This window comes from Rhizophagus irregularis, chromosome 25 (genome assembly GCF_026210795.1).
Source record: "Rhizophagus irregularis chromosome 25, complete sequence".
In the NCBI taxonomy this organism is placed as follows: domain Eukaryota; kingdom Fungi; phylum Glomeromycota; class Glomeromycetes; order Glomerales; family Glomeraceae; genus Rhizophagus; species Rhizophagus irregularis.
This window is the reverse complement of record NC_089453.1, coordinates 769,682-794,677: the sequence shown is the minus strand read 5'-3', so window position 1 is coordinate 794,677 and position 24,996 is coordinate 769,682. Positions and strand designations below refer to the sequence as shown.

General features: G+C 27.6%; 7 protein-coding genes across 8 annotated transcripts; 2 read left to right on the top strand and 5 right to left on the bottom strand.

Annotated features, from left to right (window-relative positions):
• Nucleotides 1–2,009, bottom strand: OCT59_016638 (uncharacterized protein; the record flags this gene model as incomplete). Its single annotated transcript, XM_025331729.2, has 6 exons — nucleotides 1–169; nucleotides 249–387; nucleotides 574–894; nucleotides 971–1,138; nucleotides 1,231–1,482; nucleotides 1,562–2,009. 6 exons carry the CDS (start codon nucleotides 2,007–2,009, stop codon nucleotides 1–3), a joined length of 1,497 nt encoding a protein of 498 aa, XP_025183453.1.
• An 839-nt stretch (nucleotides 2,010–2,848) lies between these two features.
• Nucleotides 2,849–3,194, top strand: OCT59_016637 (uncharacterized protein; the record flags this gene model as incomplete). Its single annotated transcript, XM_066145826.1, has 2 exons — nucleotides 2,849–2,913; nucleotides 3,032–3,194. 2 exons carry the CDS (start codon nucleotides 2,849–2,851, stop codon nucleotides 3,192–3,194), a joined length of 228 nt encoding a protein of 75 aa, XP_066003567.1.
• An 8,861-nt stretch (nucleotides 3,195–12,055) lies between these two features.
• Nucleotides 12,056–13,929, bottom strand: OCT59_016636 (uncharacterized protein). Its single transcript, XM_025315123.2, has 6 exons — nucleotides 13,266–13,929; nucleotides 13,139–13,185; nucleotides 13,024–13,065; nucleotides 12,906–12,957; nucleotides 12,640–12,822; nucleotides 12,056–12,554 (listed from the first exon to the last, which is right to left on the bottom strand). Exons 1-6 carry the CDS (start codon nucleotides 13,861–13,863, stop codon nucleotides 12,232–12,234), a joined length of 1,245 nt encoding a protein of 414 aa, XP_025183451.1. The 5' UTR covers nucleotides 13,864–13,929; the 3' UTR covers nucleotides 12,056–12,231.
• A 1,758-nt stretch (nucleotides 13,930–15,687) lies between these two features.
• OCT59_016635 (uncharacterized protein) lies at nucleotides 15,688–17,179 on the bottom strand (the record flags this gene model as incomplete). The annotated part of the gene is made up of 2 exons (XM_066145825.1): nucleotides 15,688–16,849; nucleotides 16,926–17,179. The coding sequence occupies 2 exons, from the start codon at nucleotides 17,177–17,179 to the stop codon at nucleotides 15,688–15,690; spliced, it is 1,416 nt and encodes a 471-aa protein (XP_066003566.1).
• A 1,120-nt stretch (nucleotides 17,180–18,299) lies between these two features.
• Nucleotides 18,300–19,398, bottom strand: OCT59_016634 (uncharacterized protein). Of its 2 annotated transcripts, XM_066145824.1 has the most exons (2): nucleotides 19,242–19,398; nucleotides 18,300–19,137 (listed from the first exon to the last, which is right to left on the bottom strand). In XM_066145824.1, exons 1-2 carry the CDS (start codon nucleotides 19,270–19,272, stop codon nucleotides 18,524–18,526), a joined length of 645 nt encoding a protein of 214 aa, XP_066003565.1. In that variant the 5' UTR covers nucleotides 19,273–19,398; the 3' UTR covers nucleotides 18,300–18,523. The 2 variants fall into 2 exon arrangements, with proteins under 2 accessions (XP_066003565.1, XP_025183450.2); XM_025330169.2 differs by having other exon boundaries at nucleotides 18,300–19,398.
• A 2,593-nt stretch (nucleotides 19,399–21,991) lies between these two features.
• On the bottom strand, nucleotides 21,992–22,644 carry OCT59_016633 (uncharacterized protein; the record flags this gene model as incomplete). The annotated part of the gene is made up of 2 exons (XM_025330168.2): nucleotides 21,992–22,540; nucleotides 22,615–22,644. The coding sequence occupies 2 exons, from the start codon at nucleotides 22,642–22,644 to the stop codon at nucleotides 21,992–21,994; spliced, it is 579 nt and encodes a 192-aa protein (XP_025183449.2).
• A 1,754-nt stretch (nucleotides 22,645–24,398) lies between these two features.
• OCT59_016632 (uncharacterized protein) lies at nucleotides 24,399–24,749 on the top strand (the record flags this gene model as incomplete). The annotated part of the gene is made up of 2 exons (XM_066145823.1): nucleotides 24,399–24,462; nucleotides 24,550–24,749. 2 exons carry the CDS (start codon nucleotides 24,399–24,401, stop codon nucleotides 24,747–24,749), a joined length of 264 nt encoding a protein of 87 aa, XP_066003564.1.
• Between the last annotated feature and the right edge of the window lie 247 nt (nucleotides 24,750–24,996).

The following is a 24,996-nucleotide window of genomic DNA, read 5'->3' as shown; positions in this document are numbered from 1 at the left end:
TCATGGTGACCCATAAAATACATAGCGGATAGAATCGTTATCAAAAAACATGCCATTTGGATCATAATTTTTGCGGACTTTTTCAAATCTTTCGGTGCGTTCTTTTAGCAACCCGTGAAGATAATCTTTAATGTTCGGAATATCTTCCCAAGATTTGGCCCAATGTGGTCTAGTGCAATAGTGCCCATCCATTAAAAAAAGTCTGTTAATATCATTGGTTCGCCAAAAAACAGAATAGTTTATATCACCTTGCTTTATATTTATCAATCCATCGTTTGGCAATATTTTGGCAAAATTCTCCATAGAATTTGGTATCATTGATAGAAAGCACTTCGGGGAAAAAATAGTAAGCTTCAGGATCCTCATCGTACGCAGTTAGCTTTTGAGCTTTTAAGAATCCGCAATTCAACAGTTAAATTGATAGGGAATTTCTTGTCCTTTTGGTAAGCATAAATCTATTAAGAGAGTGGTACATTAAAAATCTATAAGAAATAATAAAAAGAATCAAATTCCCAAGATATAAATGAATACATACTTGATCAACAATATAGTTCAGTTCTGTGATGACATTACCAAAATCATCGTCAACTTTAATAGCAAATTCCATATCTTGGCAAAGGATGTTATCTATTCCAGCCTGATAATGAATTGCATCTGGCGCTTGCCATACCATATCACGTTCTGGCGATTTAATTGAACTAATCAAGTGAGTGTAATATGGAGTCGAATTCGGGTCCAATATAAGCAGTTTGTAATAATAATTGGCAAAATAAGTAGCAGCCTTTTGTGCAGCGCGATAAAGAGCTAATTCAAGTTTATTTAGAGTGGGTTCATCAGTAGATTCTGTCCATCTTTTTACCATAAGACTGTCTTGAGAAGAATCAGTTGATTTGTCTGGTAATAATGGAAAGAGTTAAAGATAAAAGATGCAATCTTGTTTGAAACGAAATAATCCTTATTATATAAATACTTGATGCATTAAATGGCCAATAGAATATTTCAACTCCATCAGATTCCATCACAAGTTTTTTAAGATCTTCTTTAGAAAACGTTGCCAATTTTGGGTAAGTATCGCTCATTCGAAGGTTATACATTGGCTTAACACGTAAGGACACCCTATAAATAATACCCAAGAGTCCTACAGAGTGATTGAGGTTAAATAGTAAACTATTAATAACTTACAATTTCGTAAACGAGTGTTTTTTAGCTGTGTTCCGTATATCCACTTACCTAAATTGACACGTGCAGCCGCCATCTCTTCAGGGTTAATTTCGTCTGAGAATTTGCGTAAATCACCATTGGCATCAACGATTTCCAAACCAACAACCTGTTCTGCAATTGTTCTCGATTGAGTTTTAGCACCATGAGATCCAGTTGCAACAACTCCTCCGATGCTGACAGTATCAAGAACGGTCATGGACTCAATTGTTAATGGCGGTTCGTTCTTCTTAAGGATCTTATCAATTTTCGAGATTTGCGCACCTAGTTTTACAAATAAACCAATATAGAAACGCAATTAATATTTAAGTTGCAATTATTATCATATAATCATATAATATACCAGCTTCCGCATGAACCACCCAATCTCCATTATCATACTTTTCTATTGTAATGTCTGATAAATTTTCATCTAAAATCAGCAAAAAGCTATGTGTCATTGAGAGCGAACTCCAGGTATGCCCTTCAGCAGCACATCGAATCTTTAAGCCTTCTTCTTTTGCTATTTTTACACAATTAATGATGTCTTCACGGTTTCTTGGATAGTAAGTATATTTGGGCGTAAATTGAATATTGGTTGACCAATTCTTATAATTTTTATCAGGAATCCTATCTGCACCAGGATCTGCACCAGATGATTGAATTGATTTATTTTCCTCTTCCGTTTCCATATTTCCAAGGTGCCATTTAACCCCCTTAACGATGGAAGATTGTTCATTTTCGAGAGCGTCATAGATTATACTTTCGAATTGCCTAAAACTATTAGTGAGATTAGTGAGATCTGCTTCCATGATTAATCAAATTATTAAACAACACTATCAATATCAATAATTGATACCAAAGTCCCATTCAAATGCTACATTTTATATCCGATTATCCGATTCTTCTGTGAAACATATTACTATGTTATATTAGATTATCGAATATATTAGATTATCGAAGCCCCAAAATTTGGCGAAACTTACCTTTTCATTGAATATACTGCTTCAGATGACTGAACTTTCATCAAATGTCTTACGCTGCGCCTGTTACTTTGGATTAATTATTAGTTTAAAAATCTATTGTCGCATTCGAACAGTGATTAACTTTCCATACTACACTTTTTTGCCGTTCTAGGTTATTTTGATTTTATATACAATTTCTGCATAACATAAATACATAATCAAGTGATTAAGATATACGGTATTTACAAAATGATCTTCATATAAGTTCCATGCACAGTATACACAAGATAAAGATAAAATGCCAAAACAAGTTTTACCACAAATACCAATTTTTTCGTGCACAGGATTCAATGAGCGTGCTCGTAATGTACGAATTGATTTGTCAAAAATTAATATGTGCTACCAAGATAATAATTAATATTGTTCTAGTGTTTATTCATGTGAAAATAAAGATAGTCAGTACAGTAAGAAATTAATTTTGATATATTTCTAAACCAGTTAAAAAATATCATCATAATTGTCATTATTATAAGAACCTGCTGTCCAATGAAGATATGGTTTTTTATTTGATTGAATTCGAACTGGTGTTCCAGAGACTTGACTACATACAGTATAATAAGATAAATAAAGTAAATAAAACAAAATAAAATAAAATTTACTCCATTCTTAATTTTTTTTTAAAAAAGATGGCGGTAATCAATATGAACAAGTTTGAGTACTTAAGCCGAATGGAGATAACAGTATTTCTATTGTTAGTTTGGGAGGAAGAAGCAATAAAAAAGAATTTCGAGCTATTCAACATAAAACAAATGAAATTTACATCTTCAACCATATAATATTGATAACAATAATCAACGATTTACTCTTAGTTCTTGGACATATCCTCAATATTTTCGTTTTCATGATAATTTATATGCATTACCTGATCGTGATTATGATGAACAAGGAGATATAAAAATTGTTGTTAAAAGTGTACAGGAAGAAAATGATGCAATAATATGGAATATAGTTCTACTTGAACCTTGGTTTTGACACTTTTTTATTTTAAATTATAGGAAAAAAAACTAGTTATTTTTAATTTAGTTTTTCTTGTTTGTTGCCTGGTTATTCGGTTTTGCATGAAGTGCCGTTAAGATATTTGATGACTAACTGGGTATGTCGTATCAGTATGCAATTAATTAGTCTTTAAGGCAAGAATATGAACATTGATAATAAAGGATCCAGTTCAACCAAAAAAAAATACACACATTTTTAGAATTAATAATAATAATATCGTTATTACATATTTTTAATAAAATAAATAAAGTATGTTTGATTTCGCAATTCGTTAATAATATAGTATCTGAGCTTAATCAAATGCGCTGGGATTTGACTCCATTTATGATTAATACTTTATTTAAAAGAGAATCATTTTTTACTCAATAATTAGATTAAATGTAGATATTTCATTTAACATCTAATTCTTATGTATTGACTTTTCGTTACACTCTTAACTTTGACCTGCAAAATCGTATTTATTCTAGTGCTCATCTTTAGTCGACTTAAATATGATAAATGATTTATAAAAATGAACTAGGGTGGCGTCAGGAATTAAGTTGGCACGATCTTTAATATTTTTTCAGTTAATGTTATTTATTGGAGTTGTTGTATTTGTGTTTTTGTTTGTAATAATGTAGAATATATTAAGAAAAAGAATCTGTTTATGGATTTTTTCGCTTTATTATCAATTCTCTCATTCGCTTTTAAGTATCTTACATTTTATATTAAATTTGTCAGCAACATTTCCCTTTCCAACAAATTCATTAACATTAAGTTTGATACTTTTAAATAAATCATCATCATCTTGTACTTGTCTTATAACGTAACCAATGAAAAAAACAGAGATTGAACTAATCGTCAAATCACCTGCATCTAATTTATTTAATTTTTTACATAAATAATAAATTAAAAATTACCTCCAAAATATCATCATGAGGAGGTTCCTCATTGAGAGGAAATTTTCCTGTAAACCTAACTACATCACCAGATGTAAAATCGGGAATTTTTGGAAAAAAGGAAATTATTTTTAAATTCATTGTTGTATTAATCTTCTTTTCTCATAATACCAATAGTTTCTTTTATATAAAATTATTACTTTCTCGTTCAACAGTTGAATGAATTACACAAAGTAAAGTGAGTTAATATGAAATAATTTATGTTATTCATTTTTTTATAAGGAATAGATATTTTTTATTAATATATTTTTCTTAATCTATTTTTTTTTCCTTTTTTTTTCGAAAAAAAGAGATATTTATTAAATATTTTTTTGATATGAGCGTCATTAAATTAAAAATGAAGTCAATATTTCTTAAATAGAATCTTTTTTTTCTTTATGATCAAATATTTTTTTGATGTAATTATATTTATATCTTGTAAAAAAAAAAATTTTTTATAGATGTGCCAATTCTATATCATTTGTCCGATTATACATACTGTATATTGAATTTTATGGTTAGTACGATCATTAAATAAATGATCCAAATAAATACACTTTATTAGTGAATGTTCACATGATCGGTGCAGTATTATTTGTGTGATTCTACTTTTAATATGCGCACTTAAAAAGTTTATTTACTATACTTTTATGGTATTGCTTATTTGACATTTTTAAATTTTATTATACGAATAATACTAATTTTAGGTCATGTGCTATTTTAATCGACGTTAAAAAAAAAATCTCTTTTTTTTTCGTTAAAAAGTGCGTGAACTAACGCCATATTACAAGTAATTTTATTTAAAATTTTTATAAAGTGACTTATTATTATATTTATACTTTTTTTCGCGTATATTTTTGCAAAAAAACGCGTTAAGTTACAATATTTTCTTTATAAAATCGTACATTTGTAATTAGCTAAACATTATAAATCAACATACAGTGCCCGGAAAAAAGTCACCGACCAGCAGTAAATTACGATAATTGTTATGAAAATATCCTTCTACATAAAGTTTTTTTTTTAATAATTAACATGTCTTTTGTGTAATTAGTAAAGTTGATCATCGAATTGAATTGCATCTACTTTAAAAAATTTGAATAAATTGATTGCTATATTTTATGGGTTGTTTTATTATGTTTCATTTTTAAATAAAATTATTTATCAAAGTTCGTAACATATTACTGCAAAATATCATCAAAAATAGACAAAACAGTTTGTAAGTTACACATATTTAACAAAGATGATTGGTATCTATTAATTATTTATAAAATTTTAATTAAAGAACAAATTATTGATTTTGAATTCTCATTACAATAAAAAAAGCTAGAAATCATAATCAAAATCCTAAGTTTTCATGAAAAAAAATTGGCCGAATTTATGCGTCAGTATGATTGACAAATGATCGGCAAATTACAGTTGATCCACCTCATTGATTTTAATGAAACTTCGTAAAAATATGCCAAAAGTTTCGATAAATAATTTTATTTAAAAAATGAAGCATGAATTTTTTAATGTTATATTATACCTAAACATCTTTCATTAAAAATCTGATTTATTTAATAACTCATAAAATATAGCAATCAATTTTTTTTCAAAAGTTCATAAAATTTTTGAAGTAGATGCAATTCAATTCGATGATCAACTTTACTTACTCCGTTGTAAGTCCGGAACGAAAAACTAAAATTTGCCGATTTCATTGGGTGACGATCACGTGGCGGACAGAGAAACTCACGTGATCGATTTTTTTTTCATAGTGCGTAGACATATATTGTCCTTCGCTTCGCTCTGGACAATTACACAAAAGACATGTTAATTATTAAAAAAAAAACTTTATATAGAAGGATATTTTCATACCGATTATCGTAATTTACTGCTGGTCGGTGACTTTTTTCCGGGCACTGTAACTATACTATTATACTAACTTATATTTAACATGTTATATATATAATTGTAACTAGAAAAAAATTAATTACATGGTAGAATGTAATAAGCTTCAAATTGAAAAAGGATGTGAATATAATGAAATATAATTAAATAACAAACAAATTTAATACCTTATTGTCAAATGTTATATGAATCATGTCTTCTTTGTTTTTACTAAGCAAAACCGCGAAAGTGAAATTAATTCACTAGTGTTAGTAATAGTATTAATTGTATAGGGGTTTGCTAATGGTTTTTTGTAAAATTGTATACTTTGAAATTCGTTTTGTACAATTTTCCATTAATCACTTTGCATTAATTTTCTTTTTCTTTAGTAAATGCATTATAATTGTCTTCAATATCAAAAATTAATATTTTGAATGCATCATTTAAGGAGTTAATAGTATTCTTAATAGTAGAACATGTGTGTACAAATTTTTGTTTAGTAATAGCTAAGGAATTAATATTTTCCAAATTAAACTTTGAAAAGATTCTATTACTTCTTCATCATTTTGTTTTATCTATATGTTCTTTAATTGCCAATTATCAAAGTCATTTATTTATCTATTGATTCATTATTATTATCATCTGTAATAATAATATCTATAAATTAGTCTATTTAAATAAATAAATAAAATGAACATTTACCTATTAAGATTTTTTCTTCAAAATATTGAATTTCTTCTTATGCTAGTAATTTAATTTCAGGTAGATAAAATTACCAAGTGGTTAATGCATTCAATTAATATATAAAATTGCTGCATATAAATGTTTACATGCATTACCTTGTGTTAAAAATCAAGATATTGGAACATTGGCAACTGGCAAGTAGCTTTTCCTGTATAAAGGTCACTGTAAAAAATTGGCCCTTTATTAATAATTTTTACTTTACTTTTTTCTTAAATTCTATTGGTTAATTAGCTAAAAGAGATAAAATTATAACAACATAATATAAAATTTCCTTTTATAGTAGAATCTGCAAAGAATTTTATATATGATTTTTACTATAAACCTAAAGGTGATCTATCTTATAAGTAAGGTCCTATTAAATTTATAAGTTTCTAATTTAATCTATATAAAAATTCTTTTTGCAGAATAATCCACTTTATCAGCTTTAAAATAAGTATACTAATAATAAATTTCTTTAATAGTATGATAATTCAATTTTTAATTAGTATTTAACAAATATTAATTTGTTTATTGAGAAAGTTCATTTTCAAGTTGTTACTGAATTAAAAGTGATATATAAAACTAAGTAAATATATAAAGTATTAATACATAATAACATTGAAATTGTTTAATATAAATTTCTTTAAAATGATTATTAAAAGATTTTAAATGATTAGAAATATTATCAATATTTGTATTTAAAATACAAGCTGCTTCTTAATAATCAACTAATAATTATGCATAAATTAAATTTCTATACCAACAACATAATATTAAATATTTTAAAAACTAAATAGCTTCTTCAAATAAAGTATATATTTGTACTAATTGATTATTTTTTATAATATTTCAATTAAATTTATATTAATAAATTCAATTAATCATATAGAAATAGTATAAATTAAATTTATTAAATTATTATAATAATTAATAATATTTGAAAAACATTTTTGAATTTTTGTATAACTAATTTTTAATTTATATTAAAATTCCTTTAATATACTATTTAATTTCTTTACAAAGTTTAATAATTTGGGATGTACTTTTTAACTACCTTTTACACCTAACAGTTCATTTATTTTATTTTTAATTTCCAATATTTGACCAATATAAAATATACATAGTAATATATGTACTCTCCTTTAAGCACAGCCTGAAATTGTTCCTGTTCTTTTCTTTGTTTGAAATCCCAGTTAGCTAGAAACTATCGTACGGGTAAACTTCCAAGTGGAGCAGTTCATACTCCATCATTCCAAAATTTTTAGATAAATATTTTTTAGTAAAACTTCTATGCAGTAATTAATATCATTTATTTAATAAATTCTTAGTTATTGATGATGTATTTTTTAAAAGATTTGTAATTACTTCACTTAAAAAATTAATATTGATAATTTCTAAAATATCAAGTTAATTATTTATTATAGCAGATTTTTTTTGTTTTTAGTAAATTTTTGATGACAATTATTATATGTTTTAAGCTATTTGAAAATACTATTAGTTTTATGACTTATGAATTTAAATAATGCTTTAAATATTTTATAGCCATAATATATGTATTTGTTAAAGAAATTTTCATTAAACTATTAAAATTTACAATATAAAAAAAATAACACTAAACTTTAAAAATTAAAAAAAAGGAAAGTAAAAAAAATTTTATTATTATTATTTAATAAAATAAAATTAAATCACACAAATTTTTTTATATAAACAAATAAAATCTTTACTACTACAGTCATATTTAATAGTGATGTTAAATATATTAAAATTGTTTATAATAGGCCAAAAAAATAAAATTATTCGTTTCTCATGAAAAAAAATTGCTAAATTTGACCTGGCCGCCCAGAAAAAAAATTTATTTTCAAAAAAAATTTAGCCGATTCCTAGAAGATGATTGGTTGATTTAATAAATTTTTTGCCCGGGTTACCGGATGGAAAAAAAAATTATTTTTTTATGATTATGATTGGTCAAAACCAAAATCACATGACCAAATAAAATAAATTTTTTTATCTTTTCGCAACATTTACATGACCCGCCTGGTTATGAGAAACGAATAAATTTATTTACTTGGCCATATATATATTGAATACAGTATTTTTTTATTTTTTTTATTTTACAATATTAAATTTATTTTTAAAAATTATGCTCATAAAAATTAAAATGTGTACATTATACACATGAATTTTATATACTGATTAATAATATTTAAATAATCATAATAATTATAATTTGATTTATTTCTATTCCATATTCTTGAAAATATTAAGGCAAAATTATTGAACTTAAGTTTAAAACTCTTTTTATACATTCTAATTTACTAAACTACACTAAAATTAAAAGTACCTTAAAATTTAATTAATTTAATTAATAATTAAAATGCATAATTAATTATTTTAAAAGGTTTTAAAAACTTTTAAAAATTTCTTTTTATTAATGATTATTTATAAATTATAATTATTAATGATAAATTTAAATTTATTATGATTTATTATTACTAATATAATTTTTTATTTTTATTTTATTCAATATAATTTATTTTAACTAAATTCCATTATAATGATTATTTTATTAAATAATTATAAATTTTTTATAACAATTCTTTTAATCTTATTATATTTTAATAATTTATTCTTTAGTTAAATAATTATCTATTGGTTAATATTTAATCAGTTTATAATTTATCTATCAGTTGAATATTTATTCTATCATGTGATTATTATATGACTCATTTTAAATGCTATACCATATACTTTATTATATTTTTTTGCTAAACATATTTTGCAAATAGTATACAGTATATAAAAATGCAAACTATATTAAAAATACATTAAATACTACTGTATTTATTGGACTTTTCCACCTTAATCAATGCTTCTGCAATCTTTATTTTATTTTTATTATTAAAATATATAAAATCCAATTAACAAACCCATCCTTTGTAAAAATAAACTAAATAATGGAAAACTAGTCACTATAGTAGTGAATGCATAAAGAAATATAAAAATCTAAGATAAAATAAAGAAAATAAGAAAAAAAAATGAAAAAGCTTTTTATAATATAAACTCAGATATTGAAAAAAATTTTATTATTTATAATTATATATAGTAATATAAAAATGTTAAAAAGTCTATTATTAATTATTATTATATGGGCACTTTGCAATAGTAAGGAATGAAACTACTAAAAAAAATAAAAACGAATTAATGTAAAATCTGAACAAATTATAGCATTTAAAATATTTTTGGCATATAAAAGAAAATTTGAATTTTTTTAGTAGTTTCGTCCCTTTTTACTGCAAAGCACCTATATAATAAAAGAAAAAAGTGGAAAATAGAAAAAAGAAGTAGTTTACAAATTACTAATGCTTTATAAGTAACTTTGTAATGGAATTGTAATTAGATTTGAAGTTGGATTATTTTAGAAAACTTGTAAAACATTAGTATATTTATCAATTGATACTGTATTAATTTATAGTTTATCAAAATGTTCATGTATACTTTCTAAAAAAGACAGGTAATCCTATTAGACATATATCTAAGCATAATAAAGTGAAGCTATTGCTATTATGTCAAAGTATGTAAAACAATTTCCAAAGTCCAGGACTCTAGGCTTTCATAGTTTAAGAAGGATCCAAAAATATATATATAGAGGTCAGGTGGTGAAAAAATTTTTTTACTATGAGCTGTATGTATTTTTTCAGAGCTAAATTATAATAATATTAGTTAATTACTATAATAGGAGCATGGCTAAAGCAGGGCAGGGCTGCAGTGGCTCAAAAAATTTTGTACTGGATTCTCTCGATGGCACATAGCGGGAAAATATTTACCTACAGTAGCCCAGCTCGTCACAACAGTGTCGCTGTGGCGTGGTAGGGCCAGTCCTTCGTGATAGTGAGGCTTGTGCCGTGCCAGCACTTGCCACACCCACAAAGGACCTCACAAGCTCAACTACGGCTCAACGTTATGCCGGCTGGGTATCACAGATAAATATTTTACCACATGTACCACATTGGGGGAATCTGGAAAATTTTTTGAGCCACATTAGCTTCGTTTTAGCCATGCCCTATAATAGGCAATAAAATTCTAACGGGTATTATAAAAAATTATTTAAAAAAGGAATTTCATATAGGTAAAAATTTATATAACAAACAAAACCTTCCAGAAATTATCAGTATATAAGCACGTACATAATAGAAAAAAAAAAGAGAAAAAATACAATTAAAATCTTATTACTTTTTAGCATAGCATTGGCTTGAAAATTTTTATGATTTTTTTAGTTCTTATATATATATTTTTGGGTCTTTGCTTGAGGCACTATAGAGAATAAACCAGTTTTTACTGGAAGGTTGTGAAGGTTTAGAAAATGTTGTTTACAGTATTCTAACTTAAGTTCAACTTTTCATTACTCTTGTCAAAGGGTTGTGAGTCAGTTGGATCTTTAGTGACCAGGTTGAAGGAAAGAAAAGGCAAGGAAGCTGAACTGTTGGGTATAGACTTCTGTAATATAGTTCTGTTATTAGCCACTCACATCTCTCTTTGAGGTCTATGTTTAGGACTTTAGGTAGTCAAGAGGAGACCTTTCCATAGAGGCCACCTCATGGTCCTTGCTCCTCAAAATAAAAAAAAAAAAAATGAAATTTACTGCGGAATTTTAACAAAAAACATTTTTTTTTTCAATGCACCTATAATATACACCAATAAAAACATTACACGCCGATCACGTGACAAATCGTGGCATATATATAAAATTACTATTAAAATTTATACTGTGGTTCGGGTGGTATCCTTAGGGAGGTCCCGCCATGGGTTCGTTTTGCTCGTTAAACCAAGGTGTCATTGTCGGAATTTCTGGCGGTTTAGCTTACGGTTTTAGGGAATTGCTTTTGGCTCTAATATATAGTGTCCATGTAATTTGTACCGTGGCTTTTTCACGTTGAAAATAAAAAGTAAAAATAAAATATTGCTATATATAAAGTAAAATATAAACTATACATTTTATAATATTTCAATAACAAACTATATTGTTTAAAATTAACACTAAAATATTATGAACACAACCGGCAGCTAGTATTTTATATTTTACTGATTTATATTTTGAAGTATTGACTCAGCGTATTTTAGTGATTTGTAGGTAAATAACTATGGAACATGATCTTGGAATAACAGTCACAGTTCGGTGATATTTTAACCGAGTTATTATTAATATTATCGAGTTATGATATCATACGATAATCAAGTATCTTCATTTCATTCTAGAATTTGTAAATTTAATTCGTTAGAGCATTAAAAGTTATGTAATCAGCTGCAGACGTCAATAAATTTCGGAGTCGTGTTATTAATAATAATATTTACTTTAACAGAAAAAATCAAATTTAACAAAATTTATTACAATATTTCATACATAATATGTATACAACTAATAAACATGATACAGTATATACATTAAAAAAAAACAACTAAAAAAATCATCGTAGAAGAAAACTATAACTACAAGTTAATTATACTTGACTTTAAGCTGGTTGTTGATGGGAATTATCAATTACCTTTGGACTAATTTGAGAATTTAAACGTCTCGATCGATACAATCTATAAAATGTAGCTCCAAGTATCGCCAAAACAAGTATAGAACTAATTACGATTAAAAGAATAAGTAATTTCATCGTGAGATCATTCTTATTTACAACAACTGCGGTTAATTGGTTATTGCCATTACTATAAATATTATCATCACTATCGGTTACTACGGGATCTAAACTACTCCAAGTATAACTTGATGTATCGAGCACAAATATTTTATTAAAAATAGTAGGAACGTTCGAGGAAATATTAACACCTGTAGGAAAAAAATTGTAATAATATTTTTTTTTTGGTTATATTTTGATATAATAATTAATGCAAAAATCATTTCTGATAATTACCAAGATATAAAAACATCAAATCGTTAACTATTACGGAAGGAGCTAAGTATAATGACCCAATTGGATTATTTTCAGTAGGTGCAGACCACTCATATTTATTAGTATCTAATACAGCTAATGACGGGGAAGCTGGCTGGTCATTTGCATTAACGCCTCCATAAATAATTATTCTACCATCCGAAGCTATATATATACAAAATTTTATCATGAGTAAATTAATAAAATCAATTTAAAGAATATTAATTATGATAAAAATTGTAAATTACTTAAGCTGGCCGAATGGCTATTCCTTGGCCCAGGAGTAGTTCCAATGGTGGACTATAAATATATTACGTTAATACTCTTTTTTTTTTGATAATTATGGGGAGAGAGATAAAAAATTACCTTAGCGGCCCAAGCATGGGTTTTTGTATTATAAGTATAAAACTAAGAAAGAAAAAAGAAAAATATTTAATAATAGTGATGGATTTTAGTAAACAATCTTATAAATGAAATATACCTGATTCATTGGAGCATCAACGTAACCCGTGCCATTAGAAAATTTACCTTTAAAAAAGAAAATTATTATTTTATTATTATTTTATTATTATTTAAAGCGTTTAAATAGAATGCAAAAAAAATTTTACCTCCGATGTACGCAATATTTCCATCGGTTAATATTGTGGCAGTATACCAAACATAGTAAGCGTAACCGGTTGGAACGAAGGATTGAATAGAATATTCATTCCATTGCAATGTTTCAGTGTTAAAAGTAAGCATAATATTATTGTCGTTATATAATAAATAAGCATTTCCATCATTATCAGGACCGACAAAATTCTCTTCTTGGTTTGGATCTAAATGTGATGGCATATTAACATCTTTTAATTCTTTCCAGACTTTTTCATTAATATCGAACGAGAACATTATGGTTGATTCAAAAACATCATTTCCGTTCACTCCAAAAAAGAATAATTTATTTTTATTGCCAACTACTCTAGGATATTTAACATCTGGCGTGTTGGTAGTATATTGTAAATTTTGATACTTGATCACATTTGAATCTTTGTTTACTGATGACGCATCAAATAATCTAAATCCAACTCGAATTTCTTGCTCAACATCGACGAAATATTTATCATTTAAAACTATAGAAGGAGGAACATAAGCAGAGAAATTATATGCAGCACTCGAAAACGTAACGTAAGTTAGGAACAAAACTAAGTAGAAAATTAATCGAGCCATTAAGAATAATTTTTTTAAAAAAAAATAAAAAATAATGAAATTAGGTCCAAAAAAAAGACAAAGGACAATTCAGTTGTGTCATTTCTTCCAATAAATATAAAAAAATTGGCTATCTTTGTTGTCTTTGATGTTAACGAATATAGTAATATTTAACTGATAAACATAAATCATCGGGTGAGTCAGGGTAGTTCAAACCGATTACACAAAGAAAATAAGGTAATAACCAATGAAAGGTAATTTCTGCCAAAAACAATCAAATTTAGCAATAATTTCAGCCAAAATTAACCAAAAATAGCAATAAATTCGGCAAAAATGTTTACCATTGTTTAATCAACATTAAAAACTTAAAAACAACAGATAAGAAGATTTTCTCACGCAACTTAGATTATCACGAACGCACTAAACGCACTAATTTCATATTTTCAATAAAAAAAAAACAAATTTTATTTTAAAAATGAGTGTAAATAAGGGAATTTATTGTATAATTACAACATGAAACGAACTTTTGCATATTACTCATAGAAACAATCACCCAATGTAACATAGCAAAAAGGTTATTTTTTTTTTTAAAAAAAAACATCAAAAGATGTCAATCCTTTCATTTCTTTAACCATAATAGTGACATAAAAAAAAAAGTTAATCGTCTAAATCAGGTCGAATCGAAGTACAAAAAAGTAAATTGATCTACTACACACATTATCATGCTTATCAATTCTTTGACGCCTAAATATCCTTGTTTTACCCATATTTTCCTCATGAAATAACTCCGATATTTAAACGGAGATTTGTAATTATAAAATATACAATAAAATCTTATTTAAAATTTTCCACATGCTATTACAGTATATGCATAACTGATATCACCGCAATGTCGAATAACGCGTGTGACATTCGATGATTTACATAAAAAAGGAAAGATCTAAACCGATTTATACTATATTTAGCAAGGAGTTTCTTAATGAGACATAATATTAATGAGACATAATATTAATTGTAGAATGAAACAAAGAATTTTTTGACCTCAAATAAAATTTTTTTGTGTCATTACCGTAATTGTGTATATTACTGATTTCTGATGCACAAAGTCTGGATGGTTTAACGTATACGAACAGTAGGAATATTGAGATTTTTGACAAATTTAAATATAAGTCTATTTTAATTTTACATTCTTCATTTTGTTTATTTAATGTTACAACCAAATTGGTCTGATGTCAACTATTTTATGCGTATTTACATCAAAAAAGTAAATTTTTTTAGACATTCCGTGAAAGAATGGTCACAAAAAAAATTAGAAAAAGAAAAAAGGAGTAAAGGAGTAGAGGAAGAGAGGAAGGAGACTAAAGGAAATGAGATGAACGAGATGAATTATAAACGAGGCTGATCTTGATCGACCAAGTCAAGTGACGACCAAAGACTTCGTACTTGATCAACAAGGTAGGTATGTTTATGATTAAGAAAAATTTAAATATTAATTAAACAGTTAAAAAAATGAAAATGATTTAGTTTTTTAATACTAAATATTTTTTACTAGATACTTTTTATTGGAATATGTCACAATATGATATGTAATTAATATATACACAAATCAACATGAATTATTTTAAATAAAGTAAATAAAGTATGATAAAAATTAATTGTTTACATATTTTAAGAATTTAAAAATTATTTATCATAATTTTTATATACTTTATAAATAGAACGTGAGAGTGTCTGCGTCGTTATTGTATAATACACTATTATACAGTATCTATAGACTTATCTTTGTTGAGAGCTGAGATTTAATAATAATTATTAAAGCATAGGGAAAGAATTCAAACATCAATCTTATAAAATTTGAAATACTTCACATTCTTCGACTGTAAAATTATCTTTTGTTTTTCTAATCTGTTTTTCATAAGAGTCTTTCATAGCGTAACTACCAAACCATCCCCATACAACAAGATCACTTGGTCCAAATGATGGTCCAAAATCAAAATTATTAACTATGGCTTTTTTTTCTTTAATTGTACGACTTAAAATGTAATTTTCAATTCTATCATTATCAAAAGAGAATATAAAGCTATCTTTAGTAATGTTATAAGAATAATAATAAGATTCAATAGATTTCCATTCAATTGGATTATATCCCCCAAGAATTTCGGTACTGTCTTTCACCTTAATAATTGTTACAGTGCGAGGTTGATTATCGCAACATTCATGAAATTTTTTAGCATTAAATCCATCACGAGAACTGCGAAATAATAAATTGAATTCATATGAGGAAGTTAACATGTCAGTAATTTCTAATCTATCAATCCATTTTGAGATTAATTCACTATGTTGAAATGTAATAATCTTTGAATTAATATTTTTTGAATCGATCTTTTTAGGTATACGAGGTTTTGATTTATCACTTGGTTTGCTATTAGGATCTGAAAGACTTATAAAAGCTTTTAATAAATCTTTATATAGTTCCTTTGGTAAAATTTGTTCATAAGGTAATATTTTATCTAAGAATTCTTTAGAAGTTAAATTATAGAATCTAATGAATGGAATGCATTGTTGTAAAGTATTTTTTAAAGTATTAAAATCATCATCCGAATAATTCGTGACATCGGAGGGAAGTTCAGGATTTTGAGCAACTCCCCATTTAAGCACATGTTCCCAAACTTGAACTTCACCCATTTGAAGATTATCATTTTGAATTATTGAGATCAAAAGTTTTTCTGGAATTGAGGAAAATTTTTTTGTGTTGAATATCTTATTTGGTTCTTTGGACATTAAATCAACACAATAATTTTGAAGTTCTAAGAAAGTATCATTTTCAAAGCTCGTTTGATGTATCAAATCAAAATTTTGTTCCATCCAATTTGTTTTATTTTTAACCAAAAATGATTGTAAATAGGTGATTAACTCCTGAAGACCAAGTTTGTTTGCGGCAATTAAGACTTTAATTATATCTGAACTATCAAGTTCATTCAAAGGAACTTTTCCACCGTAAATATATCTAAAATACAGATATTCAAAAAAAGTTTTTAAAAAATAACAATTATTTGTTATTTAACAATTCTTTCTTATCATACCTTAAAATTATTTGAAAAGTTTCAGGTAAAATATTTGGTAATTTAATATGTGTTATATTTCCATCATTTTTCTTTTTATTAGTTGATAAAATTCTTTTTAAACAAGGAGAACGATAATGTAAAATAACCAAATGCGCACGAAATATTTTTACGTAAGGATCATTACCAACTTCAATTGTAATATCATAATATTCTTCATCATTTAAAATTTCTAGCAAATTTTGTGATAATTTTGGTAAAAATTTATCATCCATTATTTTTTCACGAGAATGTAAGAGAGAAAAAGGAATAATTAATGAATGGGTCAACCGTCAACCTTACATGTTGTCAAAGGAACCCCTATTTTCCAGAGTTATACCTTTCCCCTGTATTATGTGCAACATTAAAATTGTTATTTTAATGACATGTGACCAAATTTGCAAAAATGATTTTCCAGATTAAATTTAACTTTTTTTTATAAGGAACCGATTAATCGAACCTAAAAAAAAAAAAATCAAATCTTGCAACTAAATCGCAAATTGATTGAATTTTTGTAAGCTTCCTACGCAACGTGAATTTTTGATAAGCACCACAACCAAGGTTGAACACAAGGCAGAGAAAGTGAGCGACTCAATACATTTTTCGAAACTGGCTGTAATAAGTAATATAGACTTTAAATCAAAGAAAAAATTAACAATGATTTTGTAGTTTTCACCTTAGAAAGCTTTTTGTTATTTGAAAATTTCGAAACGTTAATATACATTATCGGATAGATCATATTAATCTCCTAAATTTTGTCTGCAGTATCTTATTATGAAGGTAGATCGGTAATAAAATTTCTACTTGGAGAGCATGCCTGCTTTGGCTAGTTCGATTTTAGCCTAAGATCTTGTCCCCCCATTTTAACTTTTTTATACAAAAGTGAACCTTGAATACATTCAGTCTTCATTTACTAAGATAATTAAAAAAAATTTGAACAAGAAGACGTACTTAAAGATCAAGTTTAATCATTGCTCTACAATCATATATCTTTTTTTTTACGTAAATTTTTACGATTATCGTTATTTTTAAGAATTACTTTTTTTTTTTTTGATATAAATAACATTTTGATGTCGATTATATTTGATAAAATACTATCGTAGCAAAAAACATTATTGTGACATATCATGATGCAATGTATTTATCATTTATATTTAACTCATTGGTATGAGAAAAGTCCCTTATTGGCCTTAAATCAAAAAATATTTGATTTAATTAGACATTTAACTGATCGCAAGATTTTAGACTTGAACACTCAAAAAACAGATAAATTACAATAAAAAGCTTTAAATTTTCAGATATATCATGAATTTTTTTTTGAAATAGAGTCAATCAATCATTGAATTTGTTGCGATGGAAATAATTTTGTTTGAACTGAATTTTATTCACAACCTGCCCAGATTTCATAATTGAAATTTTCTGATGTACATACTCTAACCCAAGAATCATTACAAGCTTTCTCAATAATAACATCCCATTCAAAAATATCATTATTTTCTAATGCTTTTTTAGCTCTAGCACTTTCACCTACTAAACTACTTGTACATCCTTAATAATAACATTTGATCTCACATGCTGATTTATCCCAAACATAATCTATTATTTAAATTGGAATCATTTGATTTTAAAAGTATTTTAGCTGGAACAATTTCTAGTGGCTCGATAATATCAACCAATATTTGACCCTTAATTCGCCTGAAATCAATAAATTCAGTCAAAGGCTCCAGTTCTTTAGCAACTTTTTGATGATCGGTAATAAATTTAATTTCTGGTTGTAATAAGTTTTCATTTTGTTCTATTTGTTCTAAGGTTGGTAACCGTTCCATAAAAAATTTATATGCATCATCAGAAACTTGTTTCGCTGCAAGAATAGCACTGTATCGAAAAACTTCATATTCTGGGGTTGTAAAAGGCTTTTCTGTACAAGATAAAAAATAACGAAGACCTTTAATGGACAATCGACCAAATTCAATGGTATTCAACGGAATAACTGCCATTGCATCAACCAATGAACTTAGAAAAATATTATCATCTGTTAATGGTATTGTCTCCGCAAGTTTAGACAATATTTCCGGTGAATAGTTTTCATTACAACTTTTTTCTAGTGTATCTTTGTAAGTTTTCACAATAATAATCCTCTGAATTCCTGATAACTGAAAATAGTCTGCAGCGTAAAAAGCTTCAAGTATATTGCCTTTTGTTAAAGATTCTTCTTTAATTGACCCCGTATAAATATACTCAAATACAATCTCCATTCCAAAAGAACTAATATTTGGAAAAGAAATTTGGGATTCATACCTTCCATTATAAAGTAGTTTATAAAATACATTGGATCTTACTGCTAAAATTGCTCTACAACCATATAATTTCTTTTCATTTTCACAAAAAATTTCAATATCACTAAACTTTGGATTGTTTATTAATATCTCTAAATCTTTTGCTAATGTCATTTCTTGAAAAAAAAAAAATAATTCAAAATTGGGTTTTTTTATAAACCCTATATAAGTCGTATGTTACGTATAAATTTAGATTTGTTCTATGTTGTACTTATACTATTCCTGTCTTATGATGACGCCATATTAAGGGTTCACCACGAGAAGAACCACGAGAAGAACCACGAGAAGACAAAATAAAAATGCACAAGTTAAAAAGTTAAAAGGGGCAAAGGTAACACAACAAATCAACAATTTATACAACGTACAGGAATTTTTTAATATATTGTTAATTGTATATCATCTGTTGTAATTATTATAAACTATGTTCTTCGGACTTTAAAAAGTTTGAACATAAAAAATTTTGTTGATTCATGATATAAATATGCTGACAAGAGCAACAGTTGATCCTCGCACATGGATGATAAAACTCTATCATATAAGGAGTTATTAGAATTTTGTTGGATAATTCACACGAAAAAAAACCGTTATTAAAAGAGAAATTTCACCAAAACTAATAATTAGATTGACCCGCGCGTCAACTCACCCGCTACCCATCCGTAATCCATACTTTTGTTATATAATAGCTTTATGATCAAAAGAGACAAATTTATTATATTTCAAATATTATTAACTCCAAGCTTTACAATATAAACTATTTCTTTTAACAAATAACAATCGGCCAATGAATATGATCTTCCCCAAGATTTTTCACCCCACGTGACCTGCATAAAATGTCACCCGTGTCACGCCCCACCGTTTTCATTTTTTCATATAGAGTATTCTGGGGACAGAAAATTTTGTGGTGAAAAAAATTATTTTCACGCCCATTAAACATCACCGGTTCACGTGGGGTAGAATTTTACTTAGAAATCTTGGGGTAAATCAATTCCATGCTTTGAAGATAAATATAACTTAATTAATACTAAAGCATATGGGCTAATTACATTAAAAAGAGTTATTCACAATTTTCGTTACTCAAAATTGTTTTGTAATACCAAAAAATCATCTGATTGATGATCACTTGACAAAATTATGTAAAAGAGATGTGAAAAAACCCATTTCACTAATAAAAAACCCATTTCTCATTTTTTATAGATGCGATCATGTCTTAATATAACTACACTTACTAAACTTATAACAATAAGAAAAATAAAATATATATAAGAATTAAGCATTATGAAACAGATATCACTAAATAAATCATAAACCTTTCTTCCCCTTTCTATTCTTTTCTCAATGGCATTTTTCGAGAGATCACCTGGAAGCTGTTTTGTAACTTCCTTGACGAGCATTCTTTTAGCCTTTCTATGTACCACTCAATAACCCGCTATATTCATTGTTTTCATCCTAACCTCCGTTTCATCGGTCGTGACGCTAACGAGAACCTTGAAAGGGAAACTATGTATTAGTAGTTACAAGCTCTGAAGACGCCTTCTTGTAAATGCTAAGCCTAAACCGAAAGTTAATTGTGTAATGTCTCGTCCGGTGCTTTGCTAAGTTTCGTCTCCATTATTTTCACTGGCACTTTTTCACACTGAGGTACATAGTGAATATGCCCGTTCTATTTGCTTATTTACATAGTTGCAAGATTGTATTTGCGGGTTGCGAAATTTCGTTTACCTTGGGAAAGGAAAAAAAATTTTTCATTGAAGCGGATATACTGATATCGTACTGTGCATTTCAGGTGATCGATCTCACATGACGGAGTTTTTTAGGATGCCTAAGCGAAAACTTATATAAATTGGGTTGAGTTTGCTTCCATTCTTTCATAAGATTATCTAGCCATGCAGTGCTTAAATGGCACTATAGAATACCACGACTCAATAGCTCTTCACCAATCAACCTATCGTGATCTGTTAGAAATGTATAATACTTTCTGGATCCCTCTATTGCACCACGATAAAATTGCACATAGTGGATAAAAGTGAACTTATAGAAGTAGAATATTGAAAAGAATTTAAACTAATTTCAAATTGATTTATTTTGTTTATCAAATAACAGTTTTGTCATAATTATTAGTAAAAAAAATGCAAAAAAGATTGTTTTATCACTTTAATAGAAGCATGTTTTCGTACACCATTTTTGGATCCAAGAACCGACTTCTTTATCCATGAAAATTATGTATTTTTGACCGCATCACGAAAATCTGGATCAATGATGCCCATAGTTTTACTTGACATATGGAATAAAAATGTACTATTGTCATTGATGAATATAATTTGATAAATTAACTGAAGTCACGTCTTTTTATAGGGAATTTTTCTCTAACGCCAGGCGTGTATAACGTGAGAATGCAGAACTCTCTATCATTCCGAAAAATTAAGTACTAAAGTCAAGTGATGGTTTCGAGAAGAGATACTCTAATTCTTCATCCATTAGGATCACAAGCACAATCGCATCATAAAATATCCGATCATTCAATATTCCTCACTTTCCTACAAAAAAAAACATAATGATCAGTCAAGATCAACTGGTTTTTTCCTCAATTATTACATGTAAAAAAGTGAAAATCATGTAAACGCAGAATGGAAATATTTATTATAGCAGAGATGTAAGATTATTTAAAAATTATTAGGGTTCATACGTGTTATTAGTAAAGCAAGAATAATGTTATTATGGACTATATGTCCTATTAGAAAAGAAATTTGAAAGAAAATCTGAATAGGTATCGTGATTATTAAAAAATGAAATGCATCTGAACGCGGATCCAATACTTGAAGCTTGAAGCTTGAAGCACTCCTCACGAAGATGTCGCAACATCAAATATTGACCTTTAGGTAATACTAATGCATACATATATGAACCTTTGGGAACTATATCATAAATATCAACACTGGGACTCAAACGTATTTCTCCATTTTTAAATTCCCTAACTCTAGCCTTAATATAAAAACCTACGACATCATTTAATAAACCAGCATCATTTAAGTCTTTTAGCATCTGCGTTGTATGTCTTGTTAGCACCGGATACTTTTTTGGATTTAGGAACTTCACCACGATGTTCACGGTCGTTAAAAGTGACAGCTTCGGCTTTGGATCTTGCGGAGGGAGTTGTAAAATAGCACTTCTTCCCGGCCTTATGATTGGCCTTCCCTTCACTGCGGCGAGGTCTGACTCCAATTGATTGTTCTCGTCTTCTGTCAACGTTACATATTTCGGTCCCTTAAAAAAAAATAAAGTTAGCCATATATATATATAAATGAAGCAGTAAAATAGACACAAATAAATAAACTTACCAGCTGATACTTGTCTCTGAGAAGATCCATTTGTAAAACAGTTCGATTTCTTCGTGTTCCTCAAATGGTTGTCCTTCCTTGAGCCACTTGTTGTGTTCGGTCCAGTTTACAGAAGACTTATAGCTTTCGCTTATTTTTTTTAGTTCGTCTTCCGTAAATTGGGAAAAAAGAGACCTTGGAAACTGAGACTGAGACATACTTGAATACTTTGAATACTTAGGGAAAAAAGTTTGTTAAGTGATTAAATGATTAATTTCATCATGTCTGTCATCATATCGAAAATTTGTGTAATATACTTATGGAGTACATCTTTACCTGATGCAGTCATTACACAATTTCTGTTTTTGTAACATAATAATACATGAGTGTATTACAATATATAATGATTTAAAAAAATTTTCGCTTAGTTATTAAATTTCCTGCGCCATACCAAATCTTAATAAAATTCATAGATTTTATCACAAAGAACAACTTTTATTATTATTATTTTAAGATTTAGAAATAAGAAAAAATAAAATTTTGACTCCCGCCGCACACATAACATGCCCTATTTCGGCAATATCATACTGCGCATTTCAGGTGATCGATTCCGCATGACTAGACTGTTTGAACTTAAGTTTATTGCTTGAAGTGCTTGCAGGTAAGATAATATTCCAACTTATCTTGGGAATACAACTTCGCTAATTCACGTTAATTATTGTCACATTTAATAGCTGATGCATATTAATCAATAAATTTACTAGGTACAAATTTTGCAATCAAAGGTTTTATGGTCTTTTTTTCCATATGAAAAATTGTGTTTCAATAAATTAGGTATATAAATTTATGTTATTTTTGATAACTGAAAATTAAATGGTTATATCAAAAGTCTGAAAAGACTGGACATCCAAAGATTCGAATTTAAAACATGTCAGCCGTATTGATGCATCACGTGATTTTGAAATTCTTAGTTTGAAGCTTAGCACTTTTTTTATATATCTATCACAATGATCCTCCACGGTTTCTTTTATATTTTCGCACCAGGATGGCACCGTTCTCGGGCGGTTTGATTATAGCGTAGTTTAGATAGCGTTTGACTTTTTTATTTTAATTAGTTCTTGTCTATCTTTCTGTAATCTTGTTCACATGGATTAAAAAATAAAAATAAAATATATATCTATCACAATAAAATATTTTAAATGAAGGTTCTGCCCATATCGTGACGTAATAAATGACTACTTTCGTAATTATTTTTTTGGATTTTATGACGTCACACATCTGCAGAAAATATTTGAATATGGGTGGATGTCCTATTTGCAAAGGAAAACATGGAATTATGAATTACATAGCAAATGGAATAGTAATTAAACATTTGAACGGAATATTGTCTTGCCTGCAGTTCATTCAAGTTCGCGATTGTGGCATAGGCCGGTCATATGTATCCGATCACCTGAAAAAATGCGCAGAGAATGATATCAGAAAAATTCTTGCCGAAATGAATAAGGGCCGTGTGACGTGAGAATTACATATATTCAGATTATTACCCCAAATGATTTTTTTCAGGGCGGAAAGATAACAGAATTATGTGATATTTTTTTTCATATCAAAATTTCTGTTACTATTTCTCGTCCCGCAGATCGAAAGGTCAAGGGACTCGATTTGTATTTATTTTTTTGAGTGTCATGTCCCTTTTTTCCTCACATCGTTTAAAATAATAAAACGTATTCTGAAACGAGAAATTGTTTTCAAAATAAGTCAGCTTAATCACCCCGAGGATCTTTGGGGGCTAATCATTAATTCGCATGATGGGTTACGGGGATGTATATGCTAATCCTTCAGCTCTTTGGTCACTTTTATTGATTTGCAAAGGTAATTAACAAAGTTCATCTGATAAACCCTCTATTTCTAATATTAGAAATCTGGGTTACAATATTCTTAAAAGCTTCAATGATAAAGCTAATAGAGGTATTGACGTTCCAGCACTAGAATGTAACAATGATATTTTAATTAACACTTCCTCTCGGAGCGTTACAACATTATCATATACTAGTCATAGCTTTCATAGGTTTTGCATCGAAAAACATCTTCTAGCTACCATACCAAGCGCGTGTCCATTTCCAACTTTTACTAGAGAGATTCGCAATCATCTTGATTAAGCTATTTCTAACTTGATGGGTGAAAAGTTTATCCTAATTTCACCGACGATACAGGAAGATGCCATGAAAGGCGTTGAGGATACAATATATCAACAAACCGAAAGTGAACGAAGCCGTTTAACATATCTAACATGCAAAATGTAGATTTCCCGAAAGATACTGTCTTTTATCCTGTAAACATGCTGTGCATTATGATTGCATTGACAATCCACGCAAAAAGTGTCCTACCTGCCGATGATTTAGAAAC